Here is a 16,923-nt window from a genome sequence, read left to right on the forward strand (position 1 = left end):
ACACTTCCAAAGTTGAATAAATTGGGCTATGTAGTTTTACCTCATCTGCCGTATTCATTGACCTCTCGTCAACTGACTACCACTTTTTCAAGCATTTCAACAACTTTTTGCAGGGAAAACACTTCCACAACCAGCAGGATGCAGTAAATGCTTTCCAAATTTTGCTGAATCCCAAAGCATCGATTTTTATGCTACAGGAATAAATAAACTTATTTCTCTTTGGCAAAAATGTGTTGATTGTAATGCTTCCTATTTTGATTAATAAAAATGTGTTTGAGCCTAGTTATAATGATTTAAAATTCAAGGTCCAAAATCACAAGTCCTTTTGCACCAAGCTAATAAAACACAGAAATCAGTGATATTACAAATTAGACCCTTCCCATAAGTGTTTAGTAATGGCTTGTTCCTATTTCACTCCTCTTCACTCTATGTAAGTTCAGTTCCTCTTTTCTCTGCTTAAAAATATGTTCTGTTCTCAACTGTATAGTGCAATGAGGGTTGTTTTTTTTTTTAATTTTTTGATTCTTTAAATGAATGGATTCTCTTGTCAGGAGGAGGAAATAGACACAAATAATTACAAAGGAGTGAAAATTTCTGAGCAAGTACAGATAAGAGGCACTTAAAGCCAAATTCATGAAGTCAAGGGAAATCTCCTTGAGGAGGTAACAGTTCAAGCAGGAGTAAGCCAGGTAGAATTAGATATAGAATGTAAGAGGGAGAGAATTTCAGATCAGATATAAGAGGGAAGAGGCACCAAGCTACATACAGAGAACATAAAGAAGTAGATATGGGGAAGCAGGGAATAAGGTCAGAGTCAAGCAGGGCCAAATCATGCTGTCTCAATATGCACTGAAAAAAACAGAATAATGACATCATATTTGACCTCTGGATTATAATCCAGTTCAATTTTCTGGTTTTACAGTCACAAACAGATAGAAATGGGCATCCTCCTTTAAGTGCAAGAGACAACTTGTGCATACTTTACTGAGTTTTAGTACAGGGACACAGCATATGGCTTCTAGGACATGAGTTTCAGGAACAGTACACATGCTAAAAGGAACTTGGCAATGGGAGATAATGCCCTGCCTTCAGCTCATCCTCATGATGTCAATTTATGTGCATCCATGGATGAGTGTGAACATAGAAAATCACTATTTTCAATGCCATCTCAGGGCTCAAATTGAATCTTACCCTTTATCATAGGTATACCTAGGGGTAAAGAAAGATTTTCACTGTTCAGGAAAAAAAGAAGAGTTGGTGTTACATAATAGACTCCATTATCAGACACTGGCATCCACAGGAAGTAGATTTTTTCCCAGAGTGGGGGAAATACCCCTTTAATTTCTTACACTGGATAGGCAATGTCTGTAATAGTATTGGAAAAAGGCAGGCAAATATTCCACAGTAATCATATTTAAAGTAAATGTATCAGAGCAAGGATGAAAAGGTTACAGATATTAGCATCTCATGCTCACATCCAGTAAGTTTGTTTTTAAATAATAAACAAGACAACTTTCTAGACCCTGCACTCACTGTCTTTACAACTGCCCTGTCATTTCCCATCGTTCTTGGACAAAGCTCTCCTTCAGCAGGAGACTCGGAAATACTATATAAAGAAGACATCCTTCAGGACAAGAACAGAATGCTACAAAACCTTTACATTACAAAGGGATCATTTCTTTTCCATTCACAGCACAATAACTTGTTAGAAAGGTCCATTTGACAAAAGCAAAATGTATTTGCATGCATTCTTTTTACTTCTTTAATTGTAACCTGCAATCATCTCATTGAGGTGCACTGAAATTCTCAAAAACCTCCTTGAAAAAATCTTAACTAAATTCAAATCTAGAGGCAGGAAAAGTTGGTGAACAAAAACCTTGCAACATTAACAAATTATACTGGGCTTCTGCTACCCCCCAAAATTGGGAAGCACTGGACAATGAATAGGGAAAATTTCTTGAGTGCTCTTAGGTTTGTATGGAAAAAGTCCCTGGGTGACAAGCAGAAAAAAATTCCCCTAGTGAGTTTATGATCCTAGACCCTGGCAAACAATACTAAGCAATGGCACAATATACGCCATAGGGCAATGTATTTGACCTATTTATGGGATGCTAAATCAATTCAGGGGTAAGAGTATCATTTTAGCGAGCAGAATAGAATAGAAAAAAATAGATATGAGGGTATGTGGAGGTATTTGTACTGATTGCCATGTAATATGTATTTCTACCTGTGGGCTGTAGTCAAATAAATTTCAAAAGCCAGTGTTGAGAGCAGTTCTTAACTTTGTTTGTTCCATTGACTCCTTTGCCAGTCAGGTGAAATAAAAACTACTGTAATTTATTTATTACATATATTCATAAGTGAAGGAAATGCTAGTTAGAGGCCAGAGAAAGTAAAGTTAATAAGTTGATTTTTTTCAGTTTGAGCTCACAGACCCCCTGAAATCTTTCTATGGACAAGGGGTCTGAGGACCCCTGGTTAAGAACCCCTGGCTTAGAATGTACTATGACATGGGCGGGTTGGAAATGGTTGACTGGAAGGGAGTTGAGCCTTAAAAATGGAAAAGATATGGAAAGAGAGGGACAAGGAAAACATAGAGCAGGAAGAAGGGCAGTAGTGGAGAAGGACAACAGGCTGTCATGGCAAGGGCTTTTCTGGGAGGCTTCCAGGCTGCCAATTCCTGCTTTGTAGAGAAATGGCAGATGAGGAATGAGGATACATGGACAAGTAACGATCAGATTCTGGAGGACCAGGAATGTCGGGATGAGAAGACTGGGTTATATCCTGTCTATTCATATCACTGTACTGCTCTAAAACCTTCTATGGCTCTCCAGTGCCATAAAGACTTGAAGTCTATTGCAGGACATTTCAGATCCTCCATCATCTACTCTGCTTCTCCAGTTTCAATTATTATTCTACTGCTGACTTCCCATTACTTTCACTAGATGCTTCCCAGCCTGCCCTATAGAGTCACACTTCTGAGTCTTGGCTTACGCTTTCCCTTCCCCTGCCATCTTTGATCTTTGGAAACTCTGTGGTCTGGATCATTTGCCACTCTTGGTACAGTTTTTCTTGAATCTTCCAGCCTAAATCATGAACAAGAAACACGTCTGTGCTTGTAATAACACATTGCTCTGTAGTCATAGGAGTTCCATTTATACCCTCACTGCCTACCACATAAAAGTGCTCAACCACTATTTGTTAATTTATATGGTTTCATTCTCTAGGGAGAGGATCACAAAACCTGACTCTGTGGAGAATAATGGGTCAGTACTATTGCAGTGCAAATGATGGAAAGGGTGGCAGAGCAAACCCGAGAAGCTGGAAAACCAGTCAAGAGACAAGGAAAGAGGAGTCTTTAGATGGACCCATTTCTAAAAGGCAGACAAAGGTGAGTCCCAAATAAAGCCAGGGCTTTCTAAGTAGGGTGGGCATCCATTCAAACCTCTGCATGTTTGTCATTTGCTACTAATATTACTGTCATGCTTCTCTCAACACAGCTGTAGTTGCTCAGTTTCCAATTTTTCTTCTTTGGAACATTTTTGTTGTCCTAGGAAGGGAAGAAGAATGACCACCTCTTTAACCACACCCAATTTTTCTTTCTTTCTTTGAATATTAATAGACAGCCAAACTCCTTGCCATTTACTTCTAACATAGCATCACTAGGAGCAAATCCAGAAAATGAAGCAGCTCTCATAGAATCCTAAGAGCCCATGGCTAAGTGGGCAGGGGCCAAGACAGCCCTTTCCTTCCTGTCCTACTCCTGTGGAATGTTTGCCACGTGTAGAAAATACCTGGAGGATCAGGGATATTTGTCCCTTCCAGGAACCATGGGCTTTGCAAAGGAAGGCTACAAACAAATAACAGGGAAGATTAAATTGATATTCCACTATTTCATCCAATTACAGTTTCTTAAGCACCTTTTCGTTTTAGGTACAGGACCAAGGCCAGAGAAGTTCCAAAGATGAGCGATAAAAGAGCTGCCCAGCATGAAAGAAAGAGCAGCCTGCCCAAGAATGGCGCCGCACACACGGAGAGCTGACACAGCAAGATGACGCAACAAAAAAGAAACAGATTTCCATGCCGCTGACAACAACAGAAGCAGACAAAGAAGAACATGCAGTAAATAGACACAGAGAACAGACAACCGGGGCGGGGGGTGGGGGGGAGAAGGGGAGAGAAATAAATGAAAGTCCCATCTCTTATGAATATTTTTGTCTATTATAAGAGAAAAGACACAGATGCAAAAGAAAAAAAAAGGGTGCAAATAACCAGAAAAAGTGATAAAACCCATGAGAAATAGAGTTCTGTGGGATCTGGGAGGGAGGACAAGTTCTCAGATAATAATCATGCAAGACATCATGCAGAAGGTCAGTTTTCAAGGTAGGTAGAAGAAGACATGCAGAGCTGGGGAGGAACAGGGAAAAGTGACAACATCACATTTATGAGTTTCAGCGCAAAAGACCAGAGAGGAAAGACAAGGAATGAAAAACGTGGCTGCAACGACACCCGCTCCAGCCACTTGGGCTCCCCAAATAGCATGTGCACATTAGCATCTCTGTGCGTATTTTGTAAACACTTAAAAATTGGGTGACTACATTGAGGGAAGAGAATAACATCCGCATCTCTGCTTAACAGGGTTAGCACTAAATCTAAGGAATCGATTCACAAAGCAATAAAATGGTGATGTTTGCTCATGAGCAGAACCCAAGCAAGAAACCTGTTTGAAGGAGACATGGAATAGGGGTCAGGTTGTAAATCTGATTGAAAACGGGAAGAACAGAGTGGATGTCTTAAATCTTCATGTCCATACTTCATTTCAAAAAATAAATTTTCAATGGAAAGAGACTTTTGGTCATGGAAATAGTCTATACCTTGTTTTGGCTGAGGTTGTAACTGTTCAAAGTGAAGACATAAGGACAGGGCATCTCATCATTTGTAAATGAATATTTACCCTGGGATGGGGCTTCTGCCACTGTTTACAAGATGTTTCAATAGGCATCAGGCAACTAGACTTGACCTCCATTGGTCTCTGGTCTTAAGAGCTCACGCATTTTGTTGATTCTGTGACTCATTTTCCTTTCAATATTGGTTTGCTCACACTTTGTTGTTTACCCCATATTCAAGGCTCATTCTATGAGATATCATTTTTATGACTCCATCTACATTCCTAAATGTCACCATGAACTCCTGATAACATAAATAGAAGGAAATGCCTTTAGGAAGATCCTACACCTGTTAAATTCCACTAGGACTGAGAGTTCCTTGAGATCAAGAAGAGTGTTTCCTTCATCCACGTGTTCCCAGGTATTCCTGAAAACTTGCTGTTGGAAAGGAATGGACTGTCACTGGGCTGAATGTGTTCTCAAGCATATTCCTCAAACCACAGCATGACGTTTTCTACAGGTTTCCATATTTCTCAGATGTCTTGTTCTACTAATAAATGTTATCAGGGCCTGCTTTGAATGCAGGGCTGCCCAGGAGCCCAAGGAACATGTGACTTAACTAATGAATGAAATGTAGCAGAAGGGATACTGTACAACTTTTAAGGTTGGTCTGGAGAGGGTGATAGTTTCCACCTTGCTCTATTCTCTCTTGGTTTCCCTTACCCTGGAATCCAGCTACCATGGAGAGGCCACATATAGGCTTCTGGCTGATGGCTCCAGCTGAGGTCCTGGCTAACTTTTAGGATCAACTATCAAATATGTGAGTGAGTGAGCCTTTAACTGATTTCAGTTCCTGCCTTCAAGTGGGACAGAAATATATGGTCTCTGCTGAGCCTTGTTCACCCATTCATGGACAAAAGAAATGCTAATGGGGTCAGCCAGTAAGTTCAGAAGGTTTGTTATGCAGCCATATAGAATCAAAATGCCTTGGGCAAATCACTTTCTCTCAGCTGGCACTCAGTTTCTCTACAAACAAAATGCCAGAGTTGGGCCATATGATTTCCAAGTTCTCCCCTTGCTCTACTTTCATGGGTTCTGCTGAGGTACATCCAGTAGTTTCCACTCTCTCACATGCAAATATTATGATGATTCTTGTGGCAGTCTGACATTATTGATGAATTCCAAAAGGAAATACTGATTTATGTTTGTAAACTGGTCTGTTCCTCTGGGCATGATACCCTTTGATTACACTAAATTCAGAGATTTCACTTTTACTTGATTAAGATGAGGGCTTTGATTCGGCCATTTCAGTAGGATGTTGAGTCCTTGCCCCTTTGGTGGGCAGACACTCACACAGAAAATGACACTGCGGAGGAAAGCACTTAGGTGTTTTTTTGATGCTGGAGCCCTGGGGAAAGAGCTGAGCCATTAACCCAATAGTTTAGAGCTAACCTTGTGCAAAGAACAGCGAAGCTGAGCCCAGAGAGAAACAAGCCCTGGGGAGAAAGACAAGCCTTTTGCCAGCCTACAGCTGAGATTGGAAGAAGCTGGGACCACAGAGCCTTAAGAGGAAAAAGGAAGATTGAACCCTTGTAGACTTGTAGACATCACCTGCCATCTTGTGTCAACACGTGGCAACAGACTTTGGGCGAGCAAGTACCTCTTAAGGTACCTTGAGTTGGACTCTTTAGGGCCTTGTAACTATAAGCTTCTACCCCAAATAAATACCCTTAATAAAAGCCAACAGAGTTCTGCTACTTTGCATCAGCACTTCTTTCAGTTAGTCTATTACAGCCCTGAAGCAGTACAAATTCAGTCCCACTAGACAGAGTCAAGGAGAAAACCAACACGGGTGAGCAACATGGTCAGCTAAAGGTACCCAAGGGGAACATAGCCTTGCCACAGCGTCTACACTACTGGTGTGGGGATGGGGCTATTGGGATGGAAATGCTCACAGTGAAGCTGTACATGCTAGCTAGGGGAAGATATGTGGTGAAATGTGTCTAAAATCAACTTTATAGCCCACGGGTCAGTAAGCTACAGCCCTTGAGCCAAATCTGGCCCACAATCTATTTTGCTTTTTCTGTACAATTGCTTTGAGATATAATTCGCAGACCATACCATTTACCCATTCAGAGTGTACAACTCAAGGGCTTTTAGTATATTCACAGAGCTGTGCCACCATAACCACAATCAATTACACTACCAGTTTTCATAAACGTTTTATTAGAATGCAGCCACATTTGTTTATGTATTATCCACAGCTGCTTTTCTGCTACAAGGTGGAGTGGATAGTTGCACCAGAGAGTTTATGGCCCACAGAACCCAAAATGATTGCCCTTTGGCCCTTTCCAGACAATGTTTTGAACCTGTGAACCCTTGCGGTGGACGCCCTGATCAGCTTTGTCAGGTTGGGTACTTAGGATTATTGAGAAAGCACAATTACTGGTGGCTCTTTTCCTATTCCTAGCAACTGCATTGATCCTGAGCATCTTTATCTTCAAGAAGGGGATGGCAGTCCCTAACTCAAGGCCTGTTGTAAGGAATACTATAAATGAGCCACTCCCAGTGAGTGTTTACAGATTGGAATCCCTTCTAGCTCAATACCTTCAGTGGCTCCTCATTTCATCTAGAATAAAATTCAAATGTCCTCCATGTTCTACAAAACCCTGTGGGATCTGACTTCTGGCATTATCACAGACCATTTTCCCACTCACTCATTCTACTCGGTCCACTTGGATCTTCATTCCACGGTCCAAACCCATAACCACCCCAAACCTGGGTGGTTATGGAATATCCAATCACTACGCTGTTCCTCATATTTACACAGCCAGCTCCTTGTCATCCAGACCTCAGACAAAGGCAATGCCTGACCACAACACTGAACTCCTTTTTCCCCACACATCACCTCTACAGATGAATTCACATTATTTATGTTCTCACTGGTTTACGCTCTCTCTCCCTAAACAGAACGTCAGTTCCAAAGAGGACTTATCTGTCTCATTCACTTGTATATTCCCAACTCCTAAAACAGTGTCTGGTACACAGTAGGTAATCAATATGTGTTGAAAATAGAAATAAATATTAATGCAAGGGCCTCTGTAAACTCTGAAGGTGGCATGGGCATTACAACATAAGAGATTTTTTCCATTCTTTCCCTGTTATCCCTTCTTGTTACCATCTTTCTTACTTTGGGTTCTCTATAGAAAGTTCTACATTAAGGGCTATATAAAGATTAACTAAACATATTCATTAGGTCATTACCAAAGTTACAAGGAATGTAAGCAATGCAAGTAATTTAACATCTGATGTTAAAAATTCATCATGTGCTCTATGTGATGCACATCTATGCTAATTTTAGCCAGGGCTACCATAAGCATCACCTTAGAACAGTAAACATTCTGGCATATCTACAATTCCTATTTTTGCCTTTCCTGTAGATCTTCAGCCCATGGCCAGGCCTTCTGAAAACCCACAGACACATACACACACGCACCCACACACACATACTTCCTGAGATCAAAGTCCTAGGCGAGTTACCTCTTACCTGTGTCCGATGCCAGATCACAGATGCCCTGGAGTGGCCCAGTTTGTTCCGGCAGGGTCCTTTATCATAATGTATCAACAGGAAATCATCCTGGAATGCAGAGGAATAGCAACTGTGAATGTGTGATTTCTGCTCAGGTTAGTGATGAGCCCTGAGTGAGCCCTTTCTTTCTTTCATTCTTTCTTTCCTCAAAATAGAGTTATGAGAGTATAATGACAAGGAAGGAAGGACATTCACCCACAAACATCTCAATGCTGTAACTACAGCGCCGAGGTCACAGTTCCTTTCCAGAAGCTCGATTCGCCTGTGAGCAGCCCAGAGGGCAGGTATGAACTTGGCCACTAGAGGGAGTCTTGGACCAGATTTCAATCTTGAGACGAAAGAAGTGCCTCACTCCGCACTTAACTCCTGATTTTGCAGGAAAGAATGTGTTGATACAATCTTCTGGATAAGTAGAGCAGAGGCTCTCACCGCTCACAATGCTCTTGCGAGCTACAGGATGTGTTTTAGTCAACTCGCGCTGTTTTGCCTCGACTCTGCAACTGCTTGGGATTTGATGATTTTTGTTTATCTCTGGTCCATCCTCCTCCACTAAAGCCAGGCTTCTCCCTGGAAAGTGCTTCCTCTCACTCAGACTATTCTTTTTCTCTTTCATGACTCAAGAACTAGCTCAAGCACCACTTTCTAGCCCTAATTTCTCCAACTGCCTAGAAGTCATTAGCAGCTGCCTTCAAGGCTCTCACGGAAACAGTCTGTTTATCTGTCACTCCTGGAGCTCTCCCGCTGGGACTTGATTTCCGATCACTTGCACATGGCTAGTCTTCGCCAGACTGTCAAATTCCTCAAGTTGGGACCCTCACATGTACATCAATCTCTTCACCTGTATTTCCCAGTCCAGCACTTTGCACCCACAGTCTCAATAAATACCTACACTAAGCATGCATCAAATGGGCTTTTCTTGACAAAACTTTCTGCTCTTCCGCGAATAGGAAGTACCATTTTTTTTCCTCTTCAGTTGTCGATAAAAGGAAGTTAAATAGTAAAAAGGAAGGCCCCATGTTTATCCATTTAACTCTAGTTGTAAACATACAGCCGCCTTTGAGAAACCAGTGAATAAACACACAGCCCAAGGTATCTGAGAGAACAGGAAGTCACTGATTGGAAAAACAGGGATAGCTGGACAGGTGTTGCAGCCTTCTGGCCCTTAAAGTCAAGATACACACTAGGTGGCTGTAGCCAGCTATCCTTCCTCTTATCTTGAGAATGGGCACAGGTGGATCCCAAAGTACCTGCCAACCTTTGAGTCTGCTGATTTTATAGACCAAATTTCCTGGTGTCTGAATGCCTAGTGGTATATCAGTAAATCTTGGCATCTTCAAGGCTTAGTAATGAGAAGCCTTCCCTGGGGGATGGAAGTCTCAGCCCTTCACTCTGCCTCACTTCCTTTACCTAGACTCCTTATCTGCAAAGGGAAGGGAAGGAGTAGATGAAACCAGAGGCTTTTCTAACATTACCACTTGTTTTCTATGAAGCTATTTCTATTTCTATACACCATAAATTCCTGCTTCCTTCTTTACACTGATATTAATTTAATTTTTCATTTTCTTTTTAAGGAGCTACTGGGGGTTAAACCCAGGACCTCGTACATGGGAAGCAGGTGCCCAACCACTGAGCTCTATCTGCTCCCCTTAATTTTTCTTTTATGCATTCTTTTCCCTGAATGTCCATCACAATGTCTTGCACAGTAGGCTTTTGGATAGTTTATGATATGTTAGCTGAAACACAAGTCAAATCATGCCATACACCCAGTTTACATGTCTTGAATGATCTCCACTATGAGAGGGTGACAAATCTGGCTAGATGATAGCATCACCTGGAGAGCTAAAAATGCATAATTCCTGGATTTTATCCCATGGATACTGACTCAGTAGGGGCTAGGCCATAGTTAACTTCCTACAGGATTCTGAGCCAAGATATTCTTGGACCAGTGCTTGAGGAGCACTGGTCCCTGTAGTACAATCCAAACTCCTTAGCTGGACACACAAACACTTTCATCATTGGTCCCAACTTATCTCTCCAGCACTTCTGGCCATGCTTAAGCAACATAAAACTTGTCATTTTTTATAATGTTCAGTTTTTTGCTGTTGTCTGTCTCGGGACATTCTGTTCTCCTTGCCTAGTGAACTCATAATCAGCCTCAATACTCAACGTGCGCCATCCACCAACTCCCCCAGCGCTGGTCTTTTCCTACCTCCACTGAGCTGCCAATGGACTTTGCACCCACCATAACTACAGCACTCTTCACAACTTATTGCTATTGTGTATTACTGGGTTCTTGCCAGGGAGAGTTCACAAGCTGCTCAAAAGACTTTGTCTCACTCCTCTCTGAGCTTCTGCATCTGGCCCACCACAAACTGGAGGTAGTCAGTGAATGCTATTTGAACAAAATAAAAGCTTACTTAAGACACCCTTCCTATAGCCTGCAAAAGCAATCTGATATGGTTTTATAATATACACATGATTTAATTGTGATTTTAAGCTTATTGATGAAACTCTTGGGCATAACAATCCCAGGATATGCCAGGAGTCCAGATGTTTTTGTAACAGGAAACCTTTCCTTACTATTGTTCAGAGAAGCATCATTAATTTCTCCAGTGGAACAGAAACACTAGAGCATGCTACTGAAAGCTACCGTCGGGGTGAGGTGTTCAAAGGTAAAAAATGCATTCCTAAGAGAAATTTAAGCACTGTAAGATTTTAAATTCTCTATCAAACTCTGGTTTAAAGCAGTATGGTCTAGTAACATGCTACGGTATTTAGGGTTTGAAAGATTGGAGATTGGATGCTAGCTCTATTCCTCTCTAGGTCGGTGCTTTTAGAAAAGAGCCTTATCTTCCTCTTTAAAAAGGAAATAATTCTAATGTTCACAGATATTTTATGTATGAAATGAAACAGGTATCTGGAGCAAAACATACAAGACTAGCACGTAATAATTACTTTGATAAATATTAACTATCCATCCCCCCACCAAAAAAAAAAGAAAGGAATTGCATGTGGCTCTGTCTACCATAAGCAGCAAATGTTGAGGCAGCACATACGGTTGAGAAGCAGGCGAGAGAGTTATGGTCTACATCAGTGAGGGGCTCAAGGAGCAGATGGGCTGGAGCTGGGCCCTGGGGAGAAGAAGGCCTGGCAAGGTAGAGCAGAGAGCGGAAGAAACGACCATGATCAGAAGGAAACAGTCTAAAATAATGTATAATTCCTTGATGCCTACATGTGTAGGAAATTATGCCTGGGGTGGAAAAATTCCTGAAAGGAGAGAAAAGCTAGATGAAAACCCCTTTTTTCCTCTTCAGAGTACAGCTGGCTACAAGCCTTATATTTCTGCGCTTGCCTTACATCATTGTGATTGTCCTTGATAAACCTTCCCGATAATAGGCTCCCTTTCCTCTGGAATCTGTTTTCTATGGCAACAAAGTCATTTTCAGCTGCTCTTCAACTACAAAGGAAAACAGGAAACTCTTGGCCATGAACATGCTGACTTGTGATGAGGCGAAACTGTAGTGCTGGTTTGGCTATCATTAGTTCAGGCAGAAGCCAGCTCAGGCAGCCTTTGCATTTTTGCCCAGGCTTGAACCATACTTCAGGGCTTGAGTCAGAAATACCTGGTATTTGTTCAGACACTGAAGCTGGGAGTAAACAGCCTTGTGTTCAAAAGGAGAAAGGCAGTGGAACTTCCCTCCCATTCCCTGAAACCGGGTCAAGGCAGTTAAGAGGAGGGAGCAGTAGAAATCAAACTTTTTGTCAGTCCATTTTGGATATATCCCTTAGAAAAGTCTTCAGAGAGATCTGACGGCTCATTTCCCTTTGAGAAAAGTTACAAGTGGTAAATTGCACACCTGATTAAATATACTGTTTTATAGTTCAAAGCAGTTTTCAAGAAATGCAATAGAGCATAAAACTCAACAAAATATAATAAGGCTTTGAAGGCCCTCAAGATCTTGTAATGCTTTAGATACATCTTTCCAAACACCCCCCCTCTCACCACACAAGGTCAGGGAATAATGTAGTTGCTTGGACTTAAACTAAAAAACCTAAGGCTGCCAAACTGCCTTACTAAACTTACTTAGAAAGTGACAATGAAGACTCCAGAGCGGAAAAAGAGTAATATTTTCCCCCAAATTTGTTCAGCTAAAACAGGTTCTACTATAAATTTAGTTAGTGAATTAAGGCAATAAATCTTATTTGCAAAGGAACACCCTAAAGGAAGTAGTTTATTCCATTTTTTTAAAGATGGCCTTCCAACTACAGATATGTTATCTTATACAAAATTCCACCTCAAATATAATACTCATTTTTTCCTTGGCAATCTCTAAGCCTGTCCTTCTCAGGCAAACCTTTTATACAAGGAGCAAGTAGACTGTCAAGGTTATACCATTGTTAAGAGTACTGTCTCTGTCACTTTCATAGCCTGAGTTGACCTTTCTCGTCTTTATGTGCTGAGCAGAGTAACTCTGTCACAGCCCCCTCCTCACTGACACTTATTGAGACCATGCCTTGATATTAGAATGAGAGTCAAGGTAAAAAGGAGCAGTCTTTTGACAGATCCAATTTGAACAATGTAAAACATAAATTTGTTCTGACCCCACTTTATTTTAATTATAGCTTGATGGCATAATGCTATTATTGAATGAGCTGAATACATTTATCCCTGCCATACAGAACAGACATAAATATATCCCTTTTCTGACATATGACTTGATTCATTTTCATTATCACTAATTGCAATGGTCTTAATAGATGATTAGCACCGCTATTTAATTACAGTTTTGTTTTTTAAGTATGTAAAATGAACTCTTCTAAAAGTAAAGTTATAAAGTCATCATTTTGGCAAGAGGAAGTCCCCCCTCAATATGAGTGAGGAAGGAGAACAGAATTTTGAAAAGAAGTATCATTTGCACTACACCCAAAAGCTCCAGGAAAAGTTGGGTGAGCAGGAGGGGACGGTACGCTTGGCAGGCACTGAGGATGGACAGATACACACATGCTGGTGTGTTTCGGAAACACTCGGCAGAAAAGCCTGGCATAGGGAGCACGTGGGAGACTTCTGGCATATGAGACTAGAAATTTCCATTGTGCCAGATAGGAAGGGATTTGTAGGGTTTTCTGTTTTACTTTTTTTTTTCACCCTGTGATGATATGAATGTCACAGAAAGATGGAAACTGCCACAGAGCCAACACGTTTCATTGTTTCCTGCCTCTATTTATCCCTGCTAGTCTAACAGCTCCCATTAGGCAAAACTTATTAATCTAGCCATCTCTTTAAAACACAGTCCAAATCCCAAATCTGGTTGGATTTCTTCCCCAGAATCCCTTATTTACTGTCTTCTGATAACATTGCTCCCAGTGAGTCAATATTTTAATAAACACTGAAAAAAGGTCTAACATTATTAATTCTCTGTTTCATGGGAATCATCCGTAAGGTCTTTAGGAAATGGCTGGCCTATTTATCTCATTCGAAATCAGAACTCCAAAAGTTAGAGACACAGAAGCAAAGCCCAAGGCCATACTCACATCAAGAGATTCAAGGCAGTACCAACAGAAGGCGTGTTTGCAGTTCTTACACATCATCTGGGCACAGCCTTCATCGCGTTCAATGTACACTTTGCACTTGGGACAGCGTTTGATTGGCGCATCGTCCTCTTCCATTTTGAAAGCAGAACTATGGGAGAAATTCCATTAGGGTTTCAGCTCATTGGGATCCCAGGAAAGATCTGTCAGCATCCGCCATGTTGGAAGCATTAAATTAACTCAGAGGGACTTAGGTCATTTTTAAATTATTTTTTTACATAAAACAAATCATAACCAAACTACCTTAAAATCCAGAAAGCACTACCTAACAAACTGTGGACCAGTCAGTTTGGATTACAGGGGAAAAAAGGAGAAATATAAGCATTTATCTAAATTTAGATATATATAGACAGTCAAAAGAAAATATGGCAAAAGGCTCATGATGAAAGTAGCTGAGTAATATAGATTTATGGTCAAACTGTATGTTCTTATTGATATATTCATACACTTTCCAAAGGGTTGAAAATAAATTTGTATGTACTTTGTTATTCTCAGGAAAAAATGAATGTTACAAACACATACACACATAAACACACACCTATGGTTTAGTTAGATATACCTGACTTGCCTTTACAAAGTTGTTTTCATGAAAAATCTTGTTAGATTTCCAGTAGTTAGCATGAGGAGTTTTAGGTGCTGGTTCTTCCACAGACAAGCTGTGTACCAACCTCTCTAAGCCTCAGTTTTCTTATCATTGTGAGCATAAGCCAGGAATATGTTTGAAAAGAACACAGTGCAGTATCAGGCATGTGTAAAGTGCCTGACAAATGGCACTGACAATTCTATTCTGTTAGTAAAAAACAAGATGGATATTTATGTATGTATAACTATGGAAAGCTGTCAATCTCATGCTATTGATTTTTAAAAGAAGATTAAAAATATGCAATGCAAACACCTGGAAGATTTAACAGTAAACTGTTAAAAGAAGTTATCATTGCTATATGGGTTTTTTTTAGTGATGAACCATATTTGCTATATTAGTTGAACTCATTGCATCAAACAAACATCACCAGGAGAAAAATGATTTCCCTTTGGAAAGAAAAGCCTTTCAGAACTTAACATATTTATGAGTATATATTCACTTTGTTGTGCAAATTCTGGCATGTTGAGTGCAAGAAGACATGAGGACCTTCCACAAGCACCGCGGTAAATGTAAGTATTTAAATTTAGTTTTGCGTTAGTATGAATTATCTCATTATTTGTACTGAATTTCTCATCTGCCTACATCCATAAGGTTTTCATAAGTGCACATCTCCTTCCTGTGAGGTATACCCTCAAATATACTCTGGCTGGATGTGAATCTGTTTTGTCCACCAGTAGAAGGTGACAGATTAAGAAATACTGAGAAGGCAGGAGTACAGCCTAGAAGTTAGGGACGCGGATTCTGGACACAGAGGGACTCATCCCGGCTGTGCTAATCGTGAATTATCCATCTTAGTCTACATGTCTGCAAAAGTAAGGATAAGAGAATCAAGCTCAGAGGGTTGGTAACAGGATTAAAAGAGTTTACAGGTGCTAACCACACAAACACAGAACAGACACTGAAAGCGTGAGCATGCAGTAAACGAGCGCTGTAATTAATACCATTCCTGGAAGGTAAATCAAACCATCCATGGCTCAAATTTTTCCTAATTTAGAAACACTGGACAGACCAGCCTGGCCTCACAGAATGTGATTCCGAATGGACTAGAGTTGTAAAGAGGAGTCAATGAGACAACACTTTCTGTAAATGCCTCAAACAGAAATTGGCATAGAGATGGCACTGGAAAAAAATGTTAGCTGGAGTGTCCATCTGGGAATGAATTTGATTTTTGCAGTCAGAAGTCCTGAGGCACTAAATTGGGTGACTCAGCTGGGTTATCAGGTTAGATAAGACTGCTCTGGTTTGAAAGCCAGGTGTGACCTTCAGGAAATGGGCATTTTCTCATGTGACTCACAAGCTAAATTTGAAGAAAATGCCACGAATGAGGCAACATTAGTGGAGTGGGTAGAGCATCTCTCAGGGAAACATCAAAAGGGAAAACTATATAAAATATGCAAGTTCTGGAGCATTTTGTCATGCACAGAAATTTACACAGTTCAGACAACGATTTTCAAACATTTTTTTGTATCAGTAGTATTTCAAATTATTAATAATATTTATTACCACAAATTCAACTACATAAAAGCAAGATAGGAAGCTCTGACAGTCTGAATCACAACCTGAATGCGCTAATGTGTTTAAGGGTCAGATACCTAATAATGCTCATGGGTGAAGCTGGTGGGCCAGTTGGTGGATAGAAGCATGGGTAAAGGGATGATTTCACCTTAGCAAGCAACAACAGCAACTATATGAAAAATAACTGAATGTACTCAAGGTTATAAATGACAACTGACATATGGCCTCAGTACCAGGGAGACAAAAGGGAGAGGTGAGGACTGTGGCAAAAGAGAAACAGCACATACCCCGCCTAAAGAAGTAGCTGCTGCTCAGCTCCAGCTGACTAGTATGGTGAGGTATTCAGATATTTCAAAGAAGCCAGGGATGCAGATTTTTATGTGAAATCTTCTATTTTTAAATTTCAACAAAATCATGTTTCTGACTTTTAATTTAAACCACTTTTGTAGAATGATGGAATGAGACTAGAATATCACAGATGAAGAAATACCAAGTCACCAGGTTCCACGCACTCACCATCTTCCATCTTAATAAGGTTTTATGCTAAAGAAAACATCAGGGCTGGCTCCCCTCCGACATTCCAAGGAGGAGGACAGCAGTACTTTCTTAATCCTTGTCTTCTTGTGTAACACAATATAGGAAATTCATTCACTCATTTAAAAGGGGAATTTCTATTTTATACAAATAATTTGATGGCTCCA

At 40.6% G+C, this 16,923-nt stretch overlaps 1 protein-coding gene across 3 annotated transcripts in view; it reads right to left on the reverse strand.

The window, feature by feature from the left end:
* RNF144A (ring finger protein 144A) overlaps positions 1 to 16,923 on the reverse strand; it is a 141,505-nt gene that overhangs the window by 8,765 nt on the left and 115,817 nt on the right. For all 3 annotated transcript variants that reach the window (XM_004448259.5, XM_004448262.4, XM_004448260.5), the window contains 2 exons: positions 14,008 to 14,155; positions 8,434 to 8,523 (listed from right to left, as the gene is read on the reverse strand). In XM_004448259.5, coding sequence (XP_004448316.1) covers positions 8,434 to 8,523; positions 14,008 to 14,155 — 238 coding nt within the window. The remainder of the gene's footprint in view (positions 1 to 8,433; positions 8,524 to 14,007; positions 14,156 to 16,923) is intronic.

Source organism: Dasypus novemcinctus, chromosome 25, assembly GCF_030445035.2.
Source record: "Dasypus novemcinctus isolate mDasNov1 chromosome 25, mDasNov1.1.hap2, whole genome shotgun sequence".
Classification (NCBI taxonomy): Eukaryota; Metazoa; Chordata; class Mammalia; order Cingulata; family Dasypodidae; genus Dasypus; species Dasypus novemcinctus.